This window comes from Vigna unguiculata, chromosome 11 (assembly GCF_037176805.1).
Source record: "Vigna unguiculata cultivar grain cowpea cultivar isolate G323 ecotype 2 chromosome 11, ASM3717680v1, whole genome shotgun sequence".
Lineage (NCBI taxonomy): Eukaryota > Viridiplantae > Streptophyta > Magnoliopsida > Fabales > Fabaceae > Vigna > Vigna unguiculata.
Window position 1 is genome coordinate 2,800,404 of NC_140802.1, and position 20,530 is coordinate 2,820,933.

General features: G+C 32.9%; 2 protein-coding genes and 1 pseudogene across 2 annotated transcripts; all 3 read right to left on the reverse strand.

Moving 5' to 3' along the window:
- Positions 1-1,504: 1,504 nt before the first annotated feature.
- Positions 1,505-4,078, reverse strand: LOC114168289 (LYR family of Fe/S cluster biogenesis protein). Its single transcript, XM_028053041.2, has 2 exons — positions 3,749-4,078; positions 1,505-2,013 (listed from the first exon to the last, which is right to left on the reverse strand). The coding sequence occupies exons 1-2, from the start codon at positions 3,959-3,961 to the stop codon at positions 1,828-1,830; spliced, it is 399 nt and encodes a 132-aa protein (XP_027908842.1). The 5' UTR covers positions 3,962-4,078; the 3' UTR covers positions 1,505-1,827.
- A 995-nt stretch (positions 4,079-5,073) lies between these two features.
- On the reverse strand, positions 5,074-10,131 carry LOC114168312 (Cyclophilin-like peptidyl-prolyl cis-trans isomerase family protein). The gene is made up of 7 exons (XM_028053076.2): positions 9,863-10,131; positions 9,188-9,211; positions 7,993-8,080; positions 6,526-6,618; positions 6,063-6,095; positions 5,905-5,961; positions 5,074-5,423 (listed from the first exon to the last, which is right to left on the reverse strand). The coding sequence occupies exons 1-7, from the start codon at positions 10,045-10,047 to the stop codon at positions 5,313-5,315; spliced, it is 591 nt and encodes a 196-aa protein (XP_027908877.1). The 5' UTR covers positions 10,048-10,131; the 3' UTR covers positions 5,074-5,312.
- Positions 10,132-13,458: 3,327 nt separating this feature from the next.
- LOC114168558 (putative disease resistance RPP13-like protein 1) lies at positions 13,459-18,532 on the reverse strand (annotated as a pseudogene).
- Positions 18,533-20,530: the final 1,998 nt, after the last annotated feature.

Sequence of the window (20,530 nt, forward strand, 5' to 3'; positions counted from 1 at the left end):
ACTGGACCTCTTACAAAAGCGATCGTGATTTCAAATTTAGTTAGTTTTTCTAACATTTCCAATGAAAATTGATTAAATAAACATAAATTTATTAATGTGGATTTCGTATTCCCCAAAACTGAATAGAGTTTTCAATTTAAAAACACATACCAGTAAGATTCACATTAAAGTTTTATTTTTATTTATAAACAACTTAGTTAGTTTTTCTAACATTTCCAATGAAAATTGATTAAATAAACATAAATTTATTAATGTGGATTTCGTATTCCCCAAAACTGAATAGAGTTTTCAATTTAAAAACACATACCAGTAAGATTCACATTAAAGTTTTATTTTTATTTATAAACAACTTAAAGGTGCTCTTTTATTGTCTTTCATAGAGAAGCAGCGACAGCTGGCTAAAATCAATGTCATATTGGCTATCTAATTGGATTGAATAGATAATACAAAAGTATTAAACAATATGTTAGAAACAGTCTTTTAACATATTTTCTTTTATTGGTCAAAATTTATTCAAAACTAAAATTTGCAGAGGAAGACATAAATAAGTCGTACGATCCATTAAATTCTGTAAACTCTAAATAATTTTAAGTTTTAATTATTCTTTTGCTCATTGTTTTTGTCCAAAAGTTTTAAAGTGGTATTTCAGTTTTTCTAAATTTTAATTTTTTTTGTTCATTTTTTTAAGACGAATGATTTCTTTTTTTATCAAAATTGACACTATGATTATATTAATTACATTTATCAAGCAGATCATCATTCTTCAATTTTGATGAAAGATTTTTGATCCATTTTTAGAAATTTAATAAAAAGAATCAAATTACATTAAATTTTAAAAATCGGAATCAAATTAAAACTTAAAAAAATTGGAGATCAATTTGAAACTTTTGAACAAAAACAAGAATCAAAAAGTGACTAAACCTAATTTTAACCGATGAGAGTTTTGTTCAAAAGAGTGGTAAATAATACTGCCTTCCATTTCTCTGATAATAAGTAGAAGAAAAGCTACTAATTTAATTATTTGTTAAACAAGGCCAGATACCAGAAAAGAACAAGCAATCATTTACATCCACTTGTTTCCAATAACAATTCACGTATAACACTCCTATTACATTCCCAAGATATACTAAAACTTTGTAGAGAAACATGTTTGGAATAAGACTACTACAGCTACATATAGTAGTAAATATCCTAATTTCTCAGATCTCGATCATCCATGATAAGATTCACAATTATTGTGTAGTTTCTATGCATGTTATTAAAGAAAGTTAGAACATTTAGTCTTACGTCTTTTAACTTCCTTACACAACTAGAAGTTAAACTTAGTTGATCGAAATGTGTAAACTGTCATAAACTCTACATCACAGATCTTAAAAAAAAGATACTTCCTTACCCAACTATTTTTACACAACCAAATGCACACTATCTTCTACTCCCCGTATTTCTGCATTCCCAAACGAACAGTAAAAGACAATTAATGTGAATGCAGTGACAGGATGCTCCATAAAAAATCATTAGCACCTGTATTGTGGTGAGACCCAATATCATGGAATTATTACACAAAAATACAGTATTATTTCTCTAACATGCTACCCAATGTATTCATATGGAATGATGTAAAATAGACTTACACGTCATAATATTTTCAGCAGTGTGCAAGAATGCACAACAATCAGCAAAAAACATCACTTTCTTAACTTAAGCCAGGAAGAATGAATGCAGTAGTTTGATCCAAAACCAAAAGCATTATCTCATCCAGTACTGATATACAAAAACATTTTAAGATAACTCTTTATTTGAGGAAACAGAACAGCTTATGGCCAAGTTTCAAAAGTAGTTGCTGCTGTAGAAATTCTTCAGAAAGGGAGAGGTGCCTGGATCTTTTGAGGCTGAATCCTGCACTTGGCCTTGCTGACCAACCACGTACTGACCAATGATATGATGCCTCTGCTTTGAATGGTTCACAACGTTCTTCAGCTCTTCCATCCCTTTGAAAAGCAGCATATCGATCACCTGAACGTCCACAATCATTAATGATAATCCTAAAAGCTTTCACAGATATGATTCTTTTGTTTTTCATTGAAGCATCTTTTTCAAAGTCTTCCATGCATTGCATCTGTGAGATACTGAATTTGAATAAAAATGTCCAAATAGAATATATGTTTTTTGCACTGAAGGGGAGAGTCACTGAGCCCAAGCACACAAAAAAATAACACGTGCTTGAAAGTTTCATCATATCTACGGATCAAAGGAAGAATCTGACATATATTTGGACAAATCCAGACATAAAATATTTAAAAAAAAAAGATAGTGGTGTTATACAAAATTTGCAGAGGTATAGTAAAATTGAGCATGACATGAAATAAGAGATAACAAAGTTATTTATACATGTAAATTTTCCGACAGCCAAAACACCATTCACAGGTTGCCAACAAAGAAACCCATTATAGTCTAATCAACTTTTACTTATTCATAGGTCGTCGACTGGAAAACCCAATTTGGAGCCTTAACTAAACCACGTATCAGCAAAATATATTGTATTTTTTCATATGTTCCCATTATGACATGGAAAAATTCGAAACTAAAACCTCCACCTTCACGTTTGCAAGATATCAGATCAAAGAAATGCAACCTCCTCTTCATTCAATTATAGAAATATATCCCCTTGAATTAGAGGAGAAAATCCTAAAATCTTAGTTGACAATTACAAAATTCTCCCCATTCGTTATCTTAGAGTTTAATCAAGTAATGAATCCACAACTTACAAAGTAAAAACACTTAGCACAATTTGCTCTCGTCAAGTTAATTCAATGTGGAACACTAAGCCCCTTTTCTGTTGGGAGAAAATAGATGGGGAGATTGGAAATACTGTTCATGGTTTGATCGAATGGAATAGAGTGGTATCCACTAGTACTTTTCCACTCTATTTCTCACCTATTTTTTATTCATGTCTTCAACTCTCTCCTGATTTTTTCTCTATTTCTCTTCAACCAAGCACCTATAATTTCCACCTTATTTCTAGATTAATTCCATTTACCTTTCCTATTTTCGCCGGCTTTATTTTTTTTTTTCTTTACCAAACAAACCCTAAATGACGAACACAAGAATTTTCATACAGCATGTTTCATGGTACTCCATTAACAGAACAGGCAATTTGAATGTTAACCAGATTATACATTGAAATACTTGAACAATAACCTTATCCCATAAGGTGAGGCTCGTTGCAAAAATGACATCATTAAACTTGGTTAAAAAACAAAATTGTCAGGATATTATCACAGAGGGAGATTATCGAATATCCATTCTAATATCTCAATAAAAGTCTTTCTTATAGAATTCCTAGACTTAACCAAGCTAGCTGGCTCCAATCTAATTTGAAAGAAACAACCAGCGACCCCATTGATCAATAATTGCAATGCTTCCACCACAAACAACAAAACATTACATCATTATTATCTTACCGAGAAACAACATCAATAAGAGGGCATTTACTCTATTTTATTTCTGTTTCAAATTCAGATTTTTTCCATTAATTTTTGTAATTACATAACCCTAATTCCCTGCAATGCACTTACTGAACAAAATCAAATCTCTAACACTGAAGGTGAATTGGTGAATGAATAAGTAAATACTAATCTTCGACCACTACCTTAGACCGGAATTGATTGAAGCTCAGAAGAAGATTAGAAAAATGTTCCAAAACCAAATTTTAAAAAATTAAAGAATAATGAAAAGAAATGAAAAATACTTTTGGATCGCTGAGGTTGATGTTCTTGCGGATCTCAGAGGCGATGGTGGAACGAAGCTGGGCGACAGAAGTGACATCGTATAGGTTGTAGATTTCCATGACGGAGGGTAGAGAACGGCACGCTACTCTGAAGAATTCGAACACGCGCTGACGCGCCTCCTCCACACTCGCCGAGTTCGGAAGCACCTTCACGTTCCGGAGCACGCTCGCCATTTCTAACCTGTAACTCGGAACTCACTGAGTCACAACTCGATCGCCTTTGCGTTTCTTGCTTCTATTCTTCCCTAGAAATTGCAACTGGTTTATTGCGATGAGAGGAATGGGAGAAAGAACGTGTGAGAAACACATGATGGGCACGCGCTCGACGGCATCGTTTCGAATTTGGGCTTTGTGCTTATGCATGTACACCCTCATTGAGGGATTACTATGTACACCACTTCTTTTTTTGCATATTTTTAAATTTACATTCATGTACATTTCTTAAATTATCAATTCATTTTTTTTCGTATTTTACCATCATATTTGGGCCTCAATATGATTATTTAAAATAATAATAAAATCCGTTTATATGTTTAAATGATATTTAACATTCAAAAAACAAATAATATTGATTTTAATTAATTTTTTACGGTGAAGTCACTTGTATATTGGTACCACCATGAAATTTTTTATTATATTAATATTATTTTTTAATATTTATTATACTAATAACATATCTTAAGACTTGTATATACGCCAGTGATGGATTTGTTTCAAATAGTGATGCATTTGGTCTGCAACAATTTATTTTCTTTTTGAATATGTATAAATTAGCTTTAGAATAAATTATGGTATAACGAATGTATTTACAATACACTTAAAATTTTAAGTGCTCAATTAAAATAGGAAGTAATCTTCCCACTTTTTTTCTCTTCCATGGCACCGATCTGTCCACATTAAAATTAGAGAGAGCAGCCAACAACTTAGAGAAAAATGGTAACGTTTCTTCTCTCTTACATGTTCATTTGATTTATACAAATTTTAACAGGGTAATAAAAAGTGTTACCATTTTTGTTTAAGAAATTGTTACCAATTTTTGAAAAACATAGTTTCGACTCTTTTTTTTTTTTTTAAATTGTTTTCATGGTATATCACCGTTCTGTTAATATTTAACTTATCCATGAAATGAAAAAAAAAAATGACAAAATGTGTGAACAAAAAACTAAATTATAACATTTAAATAATAATAATAATAATAATTGAATAGGAAAATCTAGAGTTAAATCTATTCTAAAATATGCTAATAATTATTCCCCTTATGCTATCATGATTATGGGCCTGAAAGATGCATCACAGGAAAATCATTCTATGATTCTCGAGCATAACCATTCAATTAACTGTGCTACTCAACTGTATGCTGATATAATTATCCAATCTTACATTAAAAAATCCCATGACAAGAAAAATTTTAGTTTCAAGGGGGCACAAAGAAATACATGTAGTGCAGAAATTCCATATCTGTATAGTGAGTGCAGTTGGTGTAGAGGATTCAATCAATTGTTTGTTAGCGAAGTTGCATTAAAATTTACATTTCACCACATTCTGCAATGACACAAGCTAATTTTGGCCGGTTATTGGGTCCAGTTGCCACATTCTCAATCTTCCTCACAACCAAAAGGCCATCTCCAAGCACTCTCTGCACAAAGGGAAGACAGATTGTAAATGCAAAACACATCAAAAGTTTGGGAGAAGGAAGATGCTAGTAACATTTCCAATAGACAAGAGTGCATATGAATTTTTGAGGCAGGTTAAATTTCTTTTTAGACAATAACTGAGAAATGAGCAAGGAATGCAGTCCTCTCCTCAAAGAGAAACGTATCACTTTTTCCCATCACATTTGGCATAGTAAGCAATTAGCAATATGTGCATGCCGAAAAACCTTCACATTTTGACTTGGGTAACTTAAATTTGAAAGTTGATTTAGTTTGTTCAGCTTTCAGGCTTAAGGTATTAGTCTAAGTTTAGGATCTGATAAAATCTTGCAATCTTTGTTACCCAAGTATCTGATATCTCAATTTGAAGGCATGGAGACATAAAACTTGAGGAGCAATTATATTCAGATTCCGGTGGCTGTTTGAAGAAATTAATATAAGCAACAAAAGATGCGAGAAGTATACCCCAAAAACGACATGCTTGTTGTCAAGCCAGTCGCATTTTGCGCATGTTATAAAAAACTGCAAGAAAGGGAAAATTTATCAGTAGAAATACAACATCACCAATTTAACGTTGCCACTGAGAAAAGGAAAGGAAAAGGGGGTGACCATTGGAAAGTTACCTGACAACCATTGGTATTTGGTCCACTATTTGCCTGCAGATTATAGAAACTGGACTTAATCCTTTTTTACATTATAACAAGTGAAAGCATAGCATTATTTAGCATACATATCGAATCAATTGATACCACAATTGGTTGAAGTTAGCCCAGAAAAATCAATATGATTCTAAAGTGTTCAGGAAGTAGAACAATTGTAAGTTAGTCTGATACGAAATATAATGTAAATTTGCTTATATAAGGGCTGTCAATTAGTGCTCCAGTTAAGGAGCTATTTTCACGAATTGATAACCATTGTATGATTTCACAGTGTGCAGGATGCAAAAGCTTTGTAGATTAACCTGTTAGGAACTGTCGTGTAGATTTGTGTAAGTACTGTCAAATAGTGCTTCCAGTTACGAAGCTATTTAAGGAATTGATAAACATTGTAATCATTACAGTACAGAAGGCACAAACAAATACATACCATCGACAGAAGACCAGGGCCAGTGTGTTTGGCAATAAAGTTTTCATCATCAAGCTTAAGTCCATAGATTGAAACACATCCACTACCATCACCCTGCCAAGGAAGAATTTATTATAGTAAGGATTTTCTATAAAACTAGGATTAGTTCTATTTTTGCTCCTAACAACATTTATCCAAGCCATACAAATCTAATAAATTAAATGTGGGGCAGAACTGCATGCAGGTAAATTCAAAGATAGATCAATTAATGCATACACATGAACAGCAGTACTAACTAATAAAAAAAATAGCAATGCTAAACAAATTGAATTTAAACCCAAGCATGTCCAGAAGTGTTTGATTAGGTTTGGAAATTGGATTATTGGTATTTTGGTGGTGGATACCATGATTTAACATCATTTGTCTTCAAGAAATTGATCAGGTTTAAGAAAAAGATAAGGAGCTATACAATACAGGAATTAAACTTTAGTATGAGGAGTATTAGCGGAAAGAAAGGACCACAAGTGAGATTAATGTGGTGGATGTAAAAAAAAGGATTAGAGACAATATCTTATCTTTAAAACTAATGGTTGCATGGAAGACTATCATTATCATAGTGCCCTCAAGTGAGATTTCTTCTGAAAGAAAAGGTTTGGGCCGGTGGTGGTTCACTGCATTTTATAAGATAAAAAAGAATCTTATAGGCAAGAATCAAAATGGACATATTGGTAGTGAAACAAGGAAAACTGATAGTTGATGGTGGTTTTGGTTTTGAGGAGATAAACAAGGACGACAATTTCTTCTTATGAAGCTTGTTTTAAGAAGTGGGAGTAACATCTAATTGTAATTCTAATTATCTACAAAAGGGAACTTTGAGGTTGTAAATTGTATTTTTTTGTAGGATTCCAAATAAAAAGACCTTACAAGGATTACAAGAAAACTCTAGAAGAAAGCCTTACTACACACTACATTGGCTTTTGGTCCTTGAAGTTTGCAACAACTTCATAGCACAACTCGATTTTCATGCAAGTACTTTTTGTCTCAAAAGTTCTTGCTTTTTTTGTTCTGCCTCTGCTCTGGAGTGTTGCTCACCCTTTCATTTATAACTTACTCAAATTATTAATGTCTTAAATTTTGGATTATTTTTTATTTTGAATATTTTTGTGTGTAGTATAAATTTTTAAGGGACTGTATTTAAAATCTTCAAAATAGCAGTCATCCCACTAACCCACTACAGCAGTTTCACAGTGAACCTCTTCACACAGCTATAAGGGATTCATCACTAGTAAGATAGTTTCCAAAAAAATGTTGGGCAAGAAACATGGAGTTTATAACTAAGTTAAGCATCATGTCATATGCGTACAATAAGATCAAACCATGCATATGCATCACCTTATTTTATTTTCATGAATGTCGACATAAACACCTCAGCTATTGCATAGTACATATTTAACAGACAAAGTCAAATAAACCAGACCAGAACAGTACCTTAACAAAATCACCAGCTTGAATCATAAAATCCTTAATCACTCTATGAAATTGACAACCCTTGTAACCAACCGGAAGTCCAGCTTTTCTGCCAATAAAATCAGATCATGAGAAGTATTATTTAACTTAAACCCCAAAAATGCAAACAATCTGGTCGTTTGAATGAGTTTCGGGATAGATTTGGGTTGACTCCAGCCTTCCATATTCACAGAATTGTACTTCTATGAGTACAATAATGAATTCAACTACCCCCTTTCCCAATAAATAGATGTATGCAGCCTTATCCCATCAAGTGGAGAGACCATTTCCAAAATTCAAAACGTCTGGTCACAAGATAACAACCTTATTGCACCGAGACAACATTTGACTTAATACTATCATTATGAATTCAACATTATGACAATCATGAAAACAAAGACTGAAAACCAAGAAAACAACACTAAACATCCTAGCACTGATCCTCATCCAACTTTCAGACTTTGAAAGCAGGAAACAACAATAAAGTGTTGCCAACTAGGATTAAGGCTAAGAATCTTACATTGAAATTCACTCGTTTAAACTACCAGAGTATACTACGGTGATGATAATGATGTTGTGGGCATCGCAAAAAAATGCACAGTAATAGATTGAAATCGTAATAACTATCTTGAGTCTAAATGAAAAATTATAAAAAACAAAATATCCCAGTGAAACATTGGGGAGTATTATTGGGATGATTTTAGCATCCATCTCCTTCTTTCCCCATAAGTGGATAGACCATTTCCAAAATATAAAACTATGACCTTCAGGTGACAAGATAACAACCTTACCTTATCACCCCATACCAACATTTGACTTAGAAATACTATCATTATGGCAATCATGAAAACAAAGTCTGAAAGCCAAGAAAGCAACACCATTATTCTAGCAGTGATCCTCATTCAACTTTCAGACTTTGAAAGCAGGAAATGACAAGAAAGTGTTGCCATCTAGGATTAAGGTATGGATCTTATATTCCAATTCAGTAGCATAAACTATCAAAGTATACTACAGGGATGATAATGATGCCATGGACACCTAAAAAAAATGCACAGTAATAGATCAAAACCTTCATAACTATCTTGAATCCAAAATGAAAAATTATAAGAACAAAAACAAAGAGAGACGGAAGACCACAATAGATTGTTGGATAGACTGGAGAAGACTGTTTCACTACCTGTACTCCCCAGTGCAGAACTGCCTGCCAAATAACAAAAACCAAATTCATCAATTGATCTGGAGATGATTGTGTCAACAGACAGAATCTGAATGCAACACAAACATCCACAAAAAAAGTCCAAAACATAATTAAGGAGTGAAAACAAAATGAAATGGTTTCACTCCCTTGTTAGGGTCTATATAAGCACGTGTAGTTACAGACGAAACATCAAAACTTGAAATATTTTCGGGAACCAAAAACGTACTTAAAACCATTTTTTTTTTTTGTTTTCTCCAATTCGTGGAAATTCGTTCACAACCTTAACAGCAAGGTTAACTAACAAGTAAGGCTCAAAGCCAAATGTCAGAAAATAGTTATCAGCATAGCCCTCAGTGGTTGCAGCAGAAGTACTCAAAGTCAAGGCACAGATAAATAGTTATCAGCATATAACCTCGGGAGGAATTAAAAACCAACAAAATTTTTATAAGGACAAAAGTCAAAACCTGAGATATTTTCTCGCACATAAACATATTAAAACTTCCTTTTTCTAATTCGGGAAAGTTCATTAACAGCATGATAGCAGAAGCCAATGTTCAAATGAAGAAGTATGAGCATAAAGCACAGTGGTTGCACCACATCTATTCTAAATAAGTACCAATAGAGGCTTTACAAAAATCGAACGGAGTAACGAACCTGAAATTCTCGGCGGTTTTGGGCGCAATGTCGGCGAAGAGTTCCATCTTGATTCGACCAGCGGGTATGTTGCCGATGGTGACATCGAAGAAGACGATTGGGTTCTTAGGGTTTGGAGGACGCACGTGCCACTCCACACCCGCGCTCGTGTTTGTGGTCGCGCTCCCTGCAACCGAAGCAGCCATTTTCACTTCAGACAACTACTGCGTAAGGATTCCAAGAACTTCAAGCTCGCTTTTTAAATTGAAGTGAAGAGACAAAAGGTGGAACAAAAACCAAATGGAAAATAATAATAATAATCTATATAAAAAAATAAAAGTATAAAGAAATACTTTCTTTTGAATTTATATTTTATATTTTTATTTTTACTCTTAATTATTATTTTAAAATTAATTATTTTATAAATAATTTATTTTTTATTATTATTTTATAAATATTTTCTTAATTATTATTTTAAATACATTTTTTATCTACTAATAACTATTTTAAAAATTAATTATATATTATTTATTAATCTTAATTTAAATTTTTATAAAAATTAAAAAATAGGCTACAACATTATGTTCGCTAATAATAATAATAATAATAATATTAACAATTTATGTAAGAATTATTAAGTATTAACGGTATAATTTTTCTGTTTATTTTTAAATATAATTACTTGTTTTTTTGTCGGTTCTCTCATAAAAATTGTAAGAATAATGAACTTTGGCTAAATTACAGTTTTAATCATTTTATTTATTTATAAAATTCAACTTCATACCTCTACTTTTTAAATGCCTAATTCCATAATTTTTTTTTTTTAATTTCAAAAGTACTATTTTAGTTTAAATCAATTGGACATCTTTGAAAAAAAGATTGGGAGGTTAAAAAAATTGACTTAATTAGAAAATAAACTGATACTAACTTCTGTCTGGACTCTCTGGGACACAGATTTTTATACATTATTTAAATTTTGGAAAATATAACACTTAAACAATTATTACTGTAATAAACATAAAACTTAATTACACATTTTACAATTAAATTTCTCTTTCACTCACCAACAGCACTTCCTCATTTTCGCAATCATAATTTCACCAATATTAACTCAATTCTACATATATGTTGATGGTGGTTCTGTACTTCAAAATGACGACGAAAGAGTAGCGAAAGACAGAAAAATCACTGGTGGAGGAGACAATGTCTTCAATATTCCTAATCGAGTAAGTTTCTGTTTGTTTCTTTTAGAGTCTCTTCGTGGATTATGGAAAAAATGTGAAATGTTGATTTCATTGTTTATTCATCTCTTTAAGTTTCAACCTTTGTTGATGAGTCTTACAACGGTATCTCCACAACCATTCACAGTTTGAGCTTATGATGTGTTGTTCTGTGGGACATCGAAGCCCGTTATGACATATGCAGGCACTCTCTTAATCTTAATAGACCGATGATGAACGCTACGTTAAGCTCATTAAACATAAAAGAAATATGTAGTTTTTAAGATTAACCTAGATCATAATCATAAGGAACATGAATCATTATTCCAATTTTGATTCAACAATTTTAAAACTTACTGTTTGCATATCTGTTCAAGAACTACACCCTGAAACAATCCTTCAACCATTTTATGGTTTGTGAATAGATTGAGGTCCTTAATTCTATACTATAGCAAAACACTGATGTTTCAGAATATTCATTGCAATATGAAAAGTTAAGACAATTATCACCTTTGTTGGACAAGTTTGTGATTTTTGTCAAACATCTTAAGACAATTATCTTCCATTGTCAAGACAAATCCTTTATGCAGCAGGTGGCATAAACTCAACAGGTTTGTCTTCATGCCAGACACATATACAAGCTCTGCCATTGTTTCTTTGCCATCTTTATCTCTAAGAAAAACTCTGCCAAAGCCTTCTGCAGTGAGACTGCTATCATCTACACGACAAACTCTTCTCTATGATAAATTATCCAAACTAATGAACCATTCCCCCTTTGCTGTGATATGAATAGAACAGCCAAGATCTAAGTAAACGGAAGTTTTATTTGAGGATTTAATGCTTGTGGTTGCCATGAGCATCACAACTTTAGAATCTGATTCTTCATCTTGGGCCAAATTTGGACGATTCATGGGCTTGTTCTTGTCACCTTCTCCTTCTCAACACTCTATTGCTACTGACCAAGTTTTTGACAGTTATGACATCTCACTTTTCTCTTGTCAAATTTCTCTCCTTACTATTGTTGGAGTTGTTCTCTTGCTCTTATGGTTGATAATTTTTCTTTCCTTTAAAAGAATCACGAGTTTCACTAGATTTATGATATTGATGTTTCATCAAAATCTCCCATGCTTTCTCTGAGGTAGACACCTTGGAAATCTTTTTGAACATCTTTGAATTGACACATTAGTAAATGAGAAACCATGCCTTACTATCAAGTTTTTGTTGCTGTTTGAAAAATAGTTCCTCAGTTGCATTCCTACTAAGTTCTGCAAAACTAGTTGCCACACCAACTCTAAGACAATCTTGGAAGCAAAACACCACCAACATTTTACCTCTCCAATTATCAAATAATTTCTCATCGAAAACAGGTAAAGATCCTACAACAAAATTGCTTGAGTCAGCCATATTGCACCTTAATCCTTCTTCAACTTTCTTTACACTGCTGTTACCTCGAAAGATTCTTCTACACATGTTCTTGACTTTCATGAATTCCACTCAACCACCACACTCTCAAATATAAAGGTGAGAAAACAATGAAGAATCACTTATAACTTATAAGTCACAACTCACAGAAAGATTCGTACAAAACGGATTTATCTTGGCTGCTTTTTCTCAATTATCAAATGCACTGGTTTAAGCTTTTAATATCAAGGTATCAATCACTCATGAAAACCAAAAAAAAAAAAATGAATTATATATTTAATAGATTGTGAGTATTACAATTACTTAAAAACAATATGCCCAGCGTTGTTTGTATACAATCTTGTATTAAATTTAAAACTTTGAATTATGCGTAACAGCTTTTACTATTATGCAATACTTTGAAGAAGCTAAGAGGCAAGAAATATCAAGACAAATGGAAATGTTATTGTCAACCTTTTCTTTATGATCTCCTTCTATTGCTTGTAAAATGTAGGTTCCTTCTAGTTTTGGAGATACAATGATTTTATCAGTCTTAGATTCAAATTTTGCACCTTATTACTGCTTGTTAAGTTCTATAACACAAGTGCTACCTTAGAAAGATTTTTCGGACATATCATTTATATTTTCTTAATAGTTGTTTTAATTATACAGTTGTTGTTTTAACATTTCTTAATGTTTTAATATATATATATATATATATATATATATATATATATATATATATATATATATATATATATATATATCATTGATGTTTTCATAGATTCCTCTTTAACCTGAACTAATCATAGGAATGTAACAAATAAATTTCCAACAAGCTCTCAAGTATCAGTACATATAGGAGCTAAAATCACATGCATAATATTAAATCTTCACAATAGAAGAAGATGAACAATTATCTATTTAGTGGTAAACTTTTTAAATTATCAAACAATATATCAAAAATAAGTTATCAATGACAGTTTATCGTAAGAATTTAGGAAACAAAATTCAATGTAGAATTTGATCCGATAGTAAAGAACTCAAGGTCATATATAAGAACATATATACACATACAAATTATTTAGTAATGTCCTAATGCAAGCATGTATATGTAGAAGTTTCATCATAAGTCTTAAGAAACATCATCACTGCAATATGTACAGTTTTTGAATGTGAGCAATCTTCTCCCAGTCTTCGCCTCCTTCCTTGCAACGTTGTTCAAGCAAAGGACAATCATCGATTTCAAGACATGAAACTGATTTGGGAAGGCCCTCCTTTGGTAAGCGTCGGAGGTTGGGGCAGGAGTAAAGGGTCAGTGTTTCGAGAGATGAGAGTTGATAGAGGCCCTTGTGGTCCAATTGTATTAGATTTGGACTATAAGTAATGATTAGAGAAGTTAGAGAAAAAGGAAGCAAACCTTCATCAGGAAAACATTCTGCATCCACATTTTCAATCCACAAGTTTTTCAAAGAAGGATTGTCTCCCAAAGCGCCTTTCAATAAGCCAATAAGTCTGGAGCAATTCATGAGTCTCATTTCACATAGATTTGGTGGCAAAACCTCCATCAGGGAAGGACTCAAGTCTTGGACAATCTTTTATGCTAAGCATAGTGAGAGATGGAAGCAGCATATGCATGTTTGCAGGCAATGATTCAAATTTAGGGCAGTCCCTTATTGTCAGATATTGGAGATGATTATGAGCTTGATCATGTGAAATCATGTGTAAATTACTAAATCCTTTGAGACTAAGCATCGTGAGTGTCGGGAAGAAATGTAATGGAAAGGTCCATAGAGAGACAGAGTCATCACTGATTTGGCAAGCCTTACACAAATCAAATGAGCAAGAAACAATGTGCCCAACCATTTCCATGAACCATACTTCCTTGTTGTGTCCGCCGATGCTGAGCTCTGTCAAAGTAGCCCCGTTAATTTTCAGCTTTCCATAGTCTTTTATTCGTAATACTACAGCTCTGGGAGCGGAAGCATCAAGTTGTTGGCAGTCTCTAATGTCTAGTATTTCCAAAGGAAAAAGTTGCTCTGGGAGCTCTCCTTTCAGCTTGGGACAATCATTTATATAAAGTCTTTGAAGATTTGGAAAAACACCTTTCACAACTTGGCATTCCCATTTTTCCCATTGTTTCATAGAGGAGAACTCCAATGTTTCAAGGGATTTAAATGAAGAGGAGTTGTTACCATGAAAATCAGCATCAATACTCACTATCCCATCAATTCTTGCAATCCTCAAGTCCTTGAGAAATGGCAAAAGTCCAAGGGGAGGTAAACGTTGGCAAGATTCACATTCCTCCAACACTAAGGACATCATATTCCTCAACGAATTTTCTAGTAACCAATTTGGAAGTTGTTTGCCACCATAGCTAAAGATCGACAACTTCTTTAAGTTTTTGGAAGGTTGCAGATTCTCAATTACATTCTCTTCCTTTTTTGAATCAATAGAGTTCCCATTCCTCCTCGAGTCCCATCGCAACTTTAGCTTCACAAGGTTTGTTTTATTCTTCAAATCTGCCTCTAATGCATCCAGAGAGTTCTCAATATTCTGCAGCTCCTCAATTGATAGACTTCCATCAAGATTGGGCTCTCCTAGTCGGTGAATACCGAACTCCTTGCTATGGCCAACAATAAAGGGACTCATCATTACTTTAAGACTCTTCAGTTTTCTCAGATGCAGTGGCACTTTTCGCACTTTAGTCTTCATAAATTCAAGTCGACACAAATTTGTGAGTAAATGCAAATCTGAGGGTAACTCCTCCAAATCTCTACAATAGTTCAACTTCAGTATTTGCAAGTGGGAGAGTGAACATATCTTTTCAGTTAATTTTTTTATTGGTGTATAGGAGAGGTCTAATGATCGGAGATGCTCAAGATTGCCGATAGAGTCGGGTAGCTCTTGAAGGGCAGAACAATTAAACAGAGAAAAGATCCGTAAAAATTTAAACTTGGAGAACAATTCATGTATTGACATATTGATACGAAACTTACCTCTACCTTTTGGCATAATAAATGTACGTAACTTTTCTGTATTACATAACTTTCCAAACCCATCAAAATGTTGTTTGTATCCAAGTTCAACTGAAAAATGACGTGTTACTTTTTGTATCTTCTCTGTTTTATCAAATTCCCACATGAAATATATGCCTCCACCAACATATTTTGCCAAATCGTTTAGAAGGTCGTGCATAACAAATACTTCTTCGTTTCTAGCTAATTGTTGGAAGAAGGACCTTGATAGTAAATCATTAAAGTATTGTTGGCCAACTTCTTCCGGAGTTCTGCTGTGTTGACAATGTAGCAAATTTTCAGTCATCCACAGCTGAATCAAACACTCCTTTTCAAACTTATAATCCTTGGGAAATAGGGCACAGTATGCAAAGCATATCTTAAGATGGGAAGGAAGGTGGATATAGCTCAATGCTAATGCAGGGATAATATCACAACGCTCTTTCGAAAGTTTCCATATTTCGCTTCGGAACACAGTGTTCCATTCTGAAAGTGATGATTTGTTGTATAACAGGCTTCCCATTGTTTTCAAGGCAAGAGGTAGTCCCTTACATTTTTCTACTATCTTCATGCCAATCTCCCTGCATTCTGGATTTAGTTGTGTATCATCATCTTGGAATGCATGTTTAGCAAACAACTTCCAACAATGATCTTCATGTAAATGCTTTAGAGAGTGAATTCCTGACCGCATGGTAGAAGCAACTTCCTTACTACGAGTGGTGACAAGAATCCTACTCCCTTGGACTCCGAACACAAGGGCCTTCTGCACTTCTTCCCATTTAAGCTGGTTTTTGTTCCAAACATCGTCCAAAACTAGAAGAAATTTCTTCCCTGTCAAATTTTCTTTCAATCTTCTATGAACCATCTCTGTGTCTCTACTATCATCAGTGAATTTAGTAATAGCCTCAAGAATTGATCTTGATACCTTGAAAACATCAAATTCATCTGAAACACAAACCCAAGCTTTGACAACAAATTTAGCCTCATCCACCCTTGGGTCATTGATAAGTGCCAAAAATGAGTAATTTTCATATGAAATGAGGGCACTTATGTTCTCAATTTGTATTTATATCATGATTAATTCTCCTTAAACCTAGAATAGAATGAGCTTCCAAGTTCTTTGTTGAAAAGAAGTCACTTGATCCCTGTTTTGGTGAATTTCAGGTACAATAGAGTAGAGAAAGGAAAGAATTTAGGAGGAGCAAAGGAGAAAGCAAGAAAGGAAGAAAATTGGAAAAATATGCTGTCAAGGTCGCTCAAAATTTAAGAACTCTCGCTTAAGCCAAAGCCACAACCGCCATTCTCGCTTAAGCGACGCAAACTCTCGCTTAAGCGAGAGTTCGTGCAGTGGAGACTCACCTTTGCCGCCATTCTCGCTCAAGCGAGTTCAGAGGCCGCCATTCTCGCCTAAGCGAGATCCTTTCTTCAGCTTGAACTACTCTGCTCGCTTAAGCGAGATGTTGGCTTCAGCACATCTCGCCCAAGCGAGAGGCTTTCTTTGGGATGAAGAATGCTGTCTCGCTCAAGCGAGACTGAGGTAGCTTGAGCGAGACTTCGTGGGTATATATGTTTTGGAGGTTCAGAACTGAAGACAGCTTGGAATTTTGGGAGAGAAAAGGTCCGTGCTGCAGAGCTGATACCAGAAGAGCACCACAGTTCTCATTTTCTTCTTCTTCTTCTTAGCTCATAGGATTTTGATAGCTACCATGAGTGGCTAATCTTCTTCGTGGGATTGAATGTAATCTACTCGAACTTGGATGTAATCTGGTGATATTTATATATAGCATTTCTGTTTTACTCAGTATTGGTATTATTGTTCTACTCTTAATGCTTACTTCTATCTGATTAATAGATGTTTTGATTTTGATTTTTAGATCTGACTGGAAAGTATTTCTGAAAATCTGATTTGAACAATGATACTTGATATACTGTGATGCTAGGAATAGATCTCAATATATCAATTGCTTTTAACACTCGATCGTAATGCTGGATAGTTTGTTGAATATGTGAGGAATCAATATTCAGGAAACTAATCTTATGAATTTTATACGCGAGGGATCGGTATAAATGATTTTTGAGTGTGCATCAATATTAGTATTTCCAGATGTTATATATATTATATTCATCCAGATTACAGACAAGGGAGATAGATGAAATTCAATCCCAGTTTCTTTTACTGTATTTTTCTAAACTTTTCCGCTTTTACTTGATTAATATCATGCAATAGTAATGTCACATCAAATTAAAATCTTTGTGTATATATGCTGATTGAGATAATTAGTTATTTTAACTGAATCCGTTCCTCGTGGGTTCGACACTCTTACTTCAAATCATTATACTACAGTTGACTTTTGGTACGCTTGCCAAGAGAGTCAACAGTCATTGAATGCAAGAGTGGTCTTACCCACTCCGCCCATTCCCACAATAGAAAGTATTGATGGCTGGTAACGATTGTTGATGTCAGATGTCAGCCAGTCAAAGATCAGTTCTTTATCATCATCTCGACCATAGATATCAGTTCCAACAACCAATGATGTTGTTTGTGATTTCTGTGGCAGTTCATTGCTCATCCCATATCCAACACCGCTAGCTGTTTTCAATCCTAGAGCACCCTTTTGGCTTGAGAGAAATTCTAAGCTGTCAAGGTTTTGTTCCATCCTAGACTCAATTTCCTTGTTAAAGGATCTAATAGGAGAAGATTTGAAGAAATTGAATACCTTGCAAGAACAGCCTGAAAAGGTTTGAGATTCAGATTCAACATCCACTTGGCTTTTGGAGAGATTTTGTAAATCATCCAAGAGATCCTCTGCATCAAGGACAGCATCTTTGACCTTAAGCAGCCAGTTTCTGACATGTGGATCTGTGAACTGCTTTCGCTCTGCATCATCAGCAAGAGAATGGATAGAGTGCAGCTTGGTTTCCAACTTGTTCAGCAGCTTCTCATCAAGCTTTCTTGCACGAAAGAAATCGAGAATTTGAGGAGAAGCTAGCTTCTCGAATGCAACCTGAAGAAAAGCAGAAAGAAGAGCACTACCAACAAATTCTAATGCCATGGTATGGATTCAAGTGCTGCTGCTAGCTTGTGCCAATGACTCAGTGCAGTGCAGGGTTAGTGTAGTATTGAAAGGGCAATAAGGTATTTGACCAACACTTTTCATGTGATTATTTTTTTGGCTGTGCGGTGTTTTTACTGTCGAAATTTTTTTCATGGTATAAAATAGTATGTATAGTAATAATCCAACATTTAATCTTTGTAGAATAATCTTACACTGTATTTTCTTTGTTGGAATTCGATATATTCTGGTATAATATTTTATGAATGATTGTTTTATGATGAAGTGAATGATGATATTGTTCTTCCATCCCTTTGAGATATGCAAGATGGTCTCTCTCTATGTACGTCACCAGATTTTGACTTATCAGCAAGTTCTACATAATCTTTTTATTGATAACCTCACTCTTGAACTTATACCCCTACAAAACTCTTTACACAGTTCCTTCTCTTGAGTAGTACAGGGACGGTAATGGGTCAATTATTAAATTAAGTTTGTATGTATATAATTTTTATTTTGATGTGTAACATATGGGTCAATTATATTTAGTTGAAAAAAATGAAAAGTAAATATATACTTAACAATAATTATTTATTTAAAAATAATAGGTATTTTCATATAAAGAATAAAGTTGGCAAGCAGATAGGTTTACCATATTAATATTAACTAAAAATAATATAAATTAATAGAACTATTTTATAAGTGACTATGAAAAAAAGAATAATCAACATTTAGAGAAAAGTAATAATGAAATTGTAGTTTATTGCTCGTTGAGAAAGGTGGTTGAAAATAGTAAAGCTACATCGGACTTATGGGAGATAAAAAACAGTGATTTAGAAATTGAGATTGGATAAGAAAGAATATAATTTTGATAAATATAAATATTTGGTTATTTAGATTAATGTATAGTTAGTTAATAGTGATACTTTTAAAGTTATTCTTATAGTTGTTTACATTCTATATTTATTCTTAGTTATTGTGATTTTATGGTGTAAACATTTAGTGAATACCATAAATGATATATATGCTTAAGTCTATTGGGATTTAATTTTATTAGATATGATATATCATGGAATATTTTAAGTAAAATTATTATGACTTAAAAATAAAACAATAGAGTGCGAAATAGATATAAAAAAGAATTTAATAGTATATTTTAATAGTGCTTGAGGAATAAAATTTGTAATTTGGAGAAGATATTATTATGTGATCGGAGAATTAAAGCATTGTTTTATTTTAAATTATGTAGTGGGAATGAGCTTATAGGAATTCCATTTTGATATGACTTTAAATAATTTTAAAGAACATATATTTTGGATTATGTTTCATATTTGATAATATTTTATTTAAAAATGTCTCGATTAATTTTAAGATTTTTTATTTAAAAATATTTAGTCTTATCAAGTTTGATGAACAAATATAATCATTAATTAATTACAAATACAAATAGAAATAGTGGAGTGCTATATTGGTTGTCAAAGTTGGCCCTATTTATTAAACAAAACCTGAGTTTTATGTATGTTGTGTGAAGTTATTTGTTGTGATATGCTGATATTCTATTGCTCGTAGAAATAGTTATTTGTTATCAAAGTTGGCCCATTTTCCTTGAATAAGAAAACCCGAAAATCCTAATATTGTAGCACAATGAATGTCAATCTCTGTCCATTAAAAAACCCTATTCTAACACTTTCTTAAAATATTAATTATTAAAAAATAATAGTCCACATCACTAATTTCATTTTGCCTAGTCATTGCTCACTCATATAGAGACCTCATTGATACATATAAGAATAAAATGATTAAATCCATATTTTCTTATAAAAATAGATACTAAAGACATAATTTAATTGAAAAATATTCTTTTTAAGAGCTATTCATGAAAGTATGAGATGTAAAGACTTTTAACGTTCAAAAGGTAAACGGTCTTTAATTTTTTTTTTTTAAATCTCTTTGAAATTTTTAGGAACAATAAAACGTAGTTATTTTATTATTTAATTT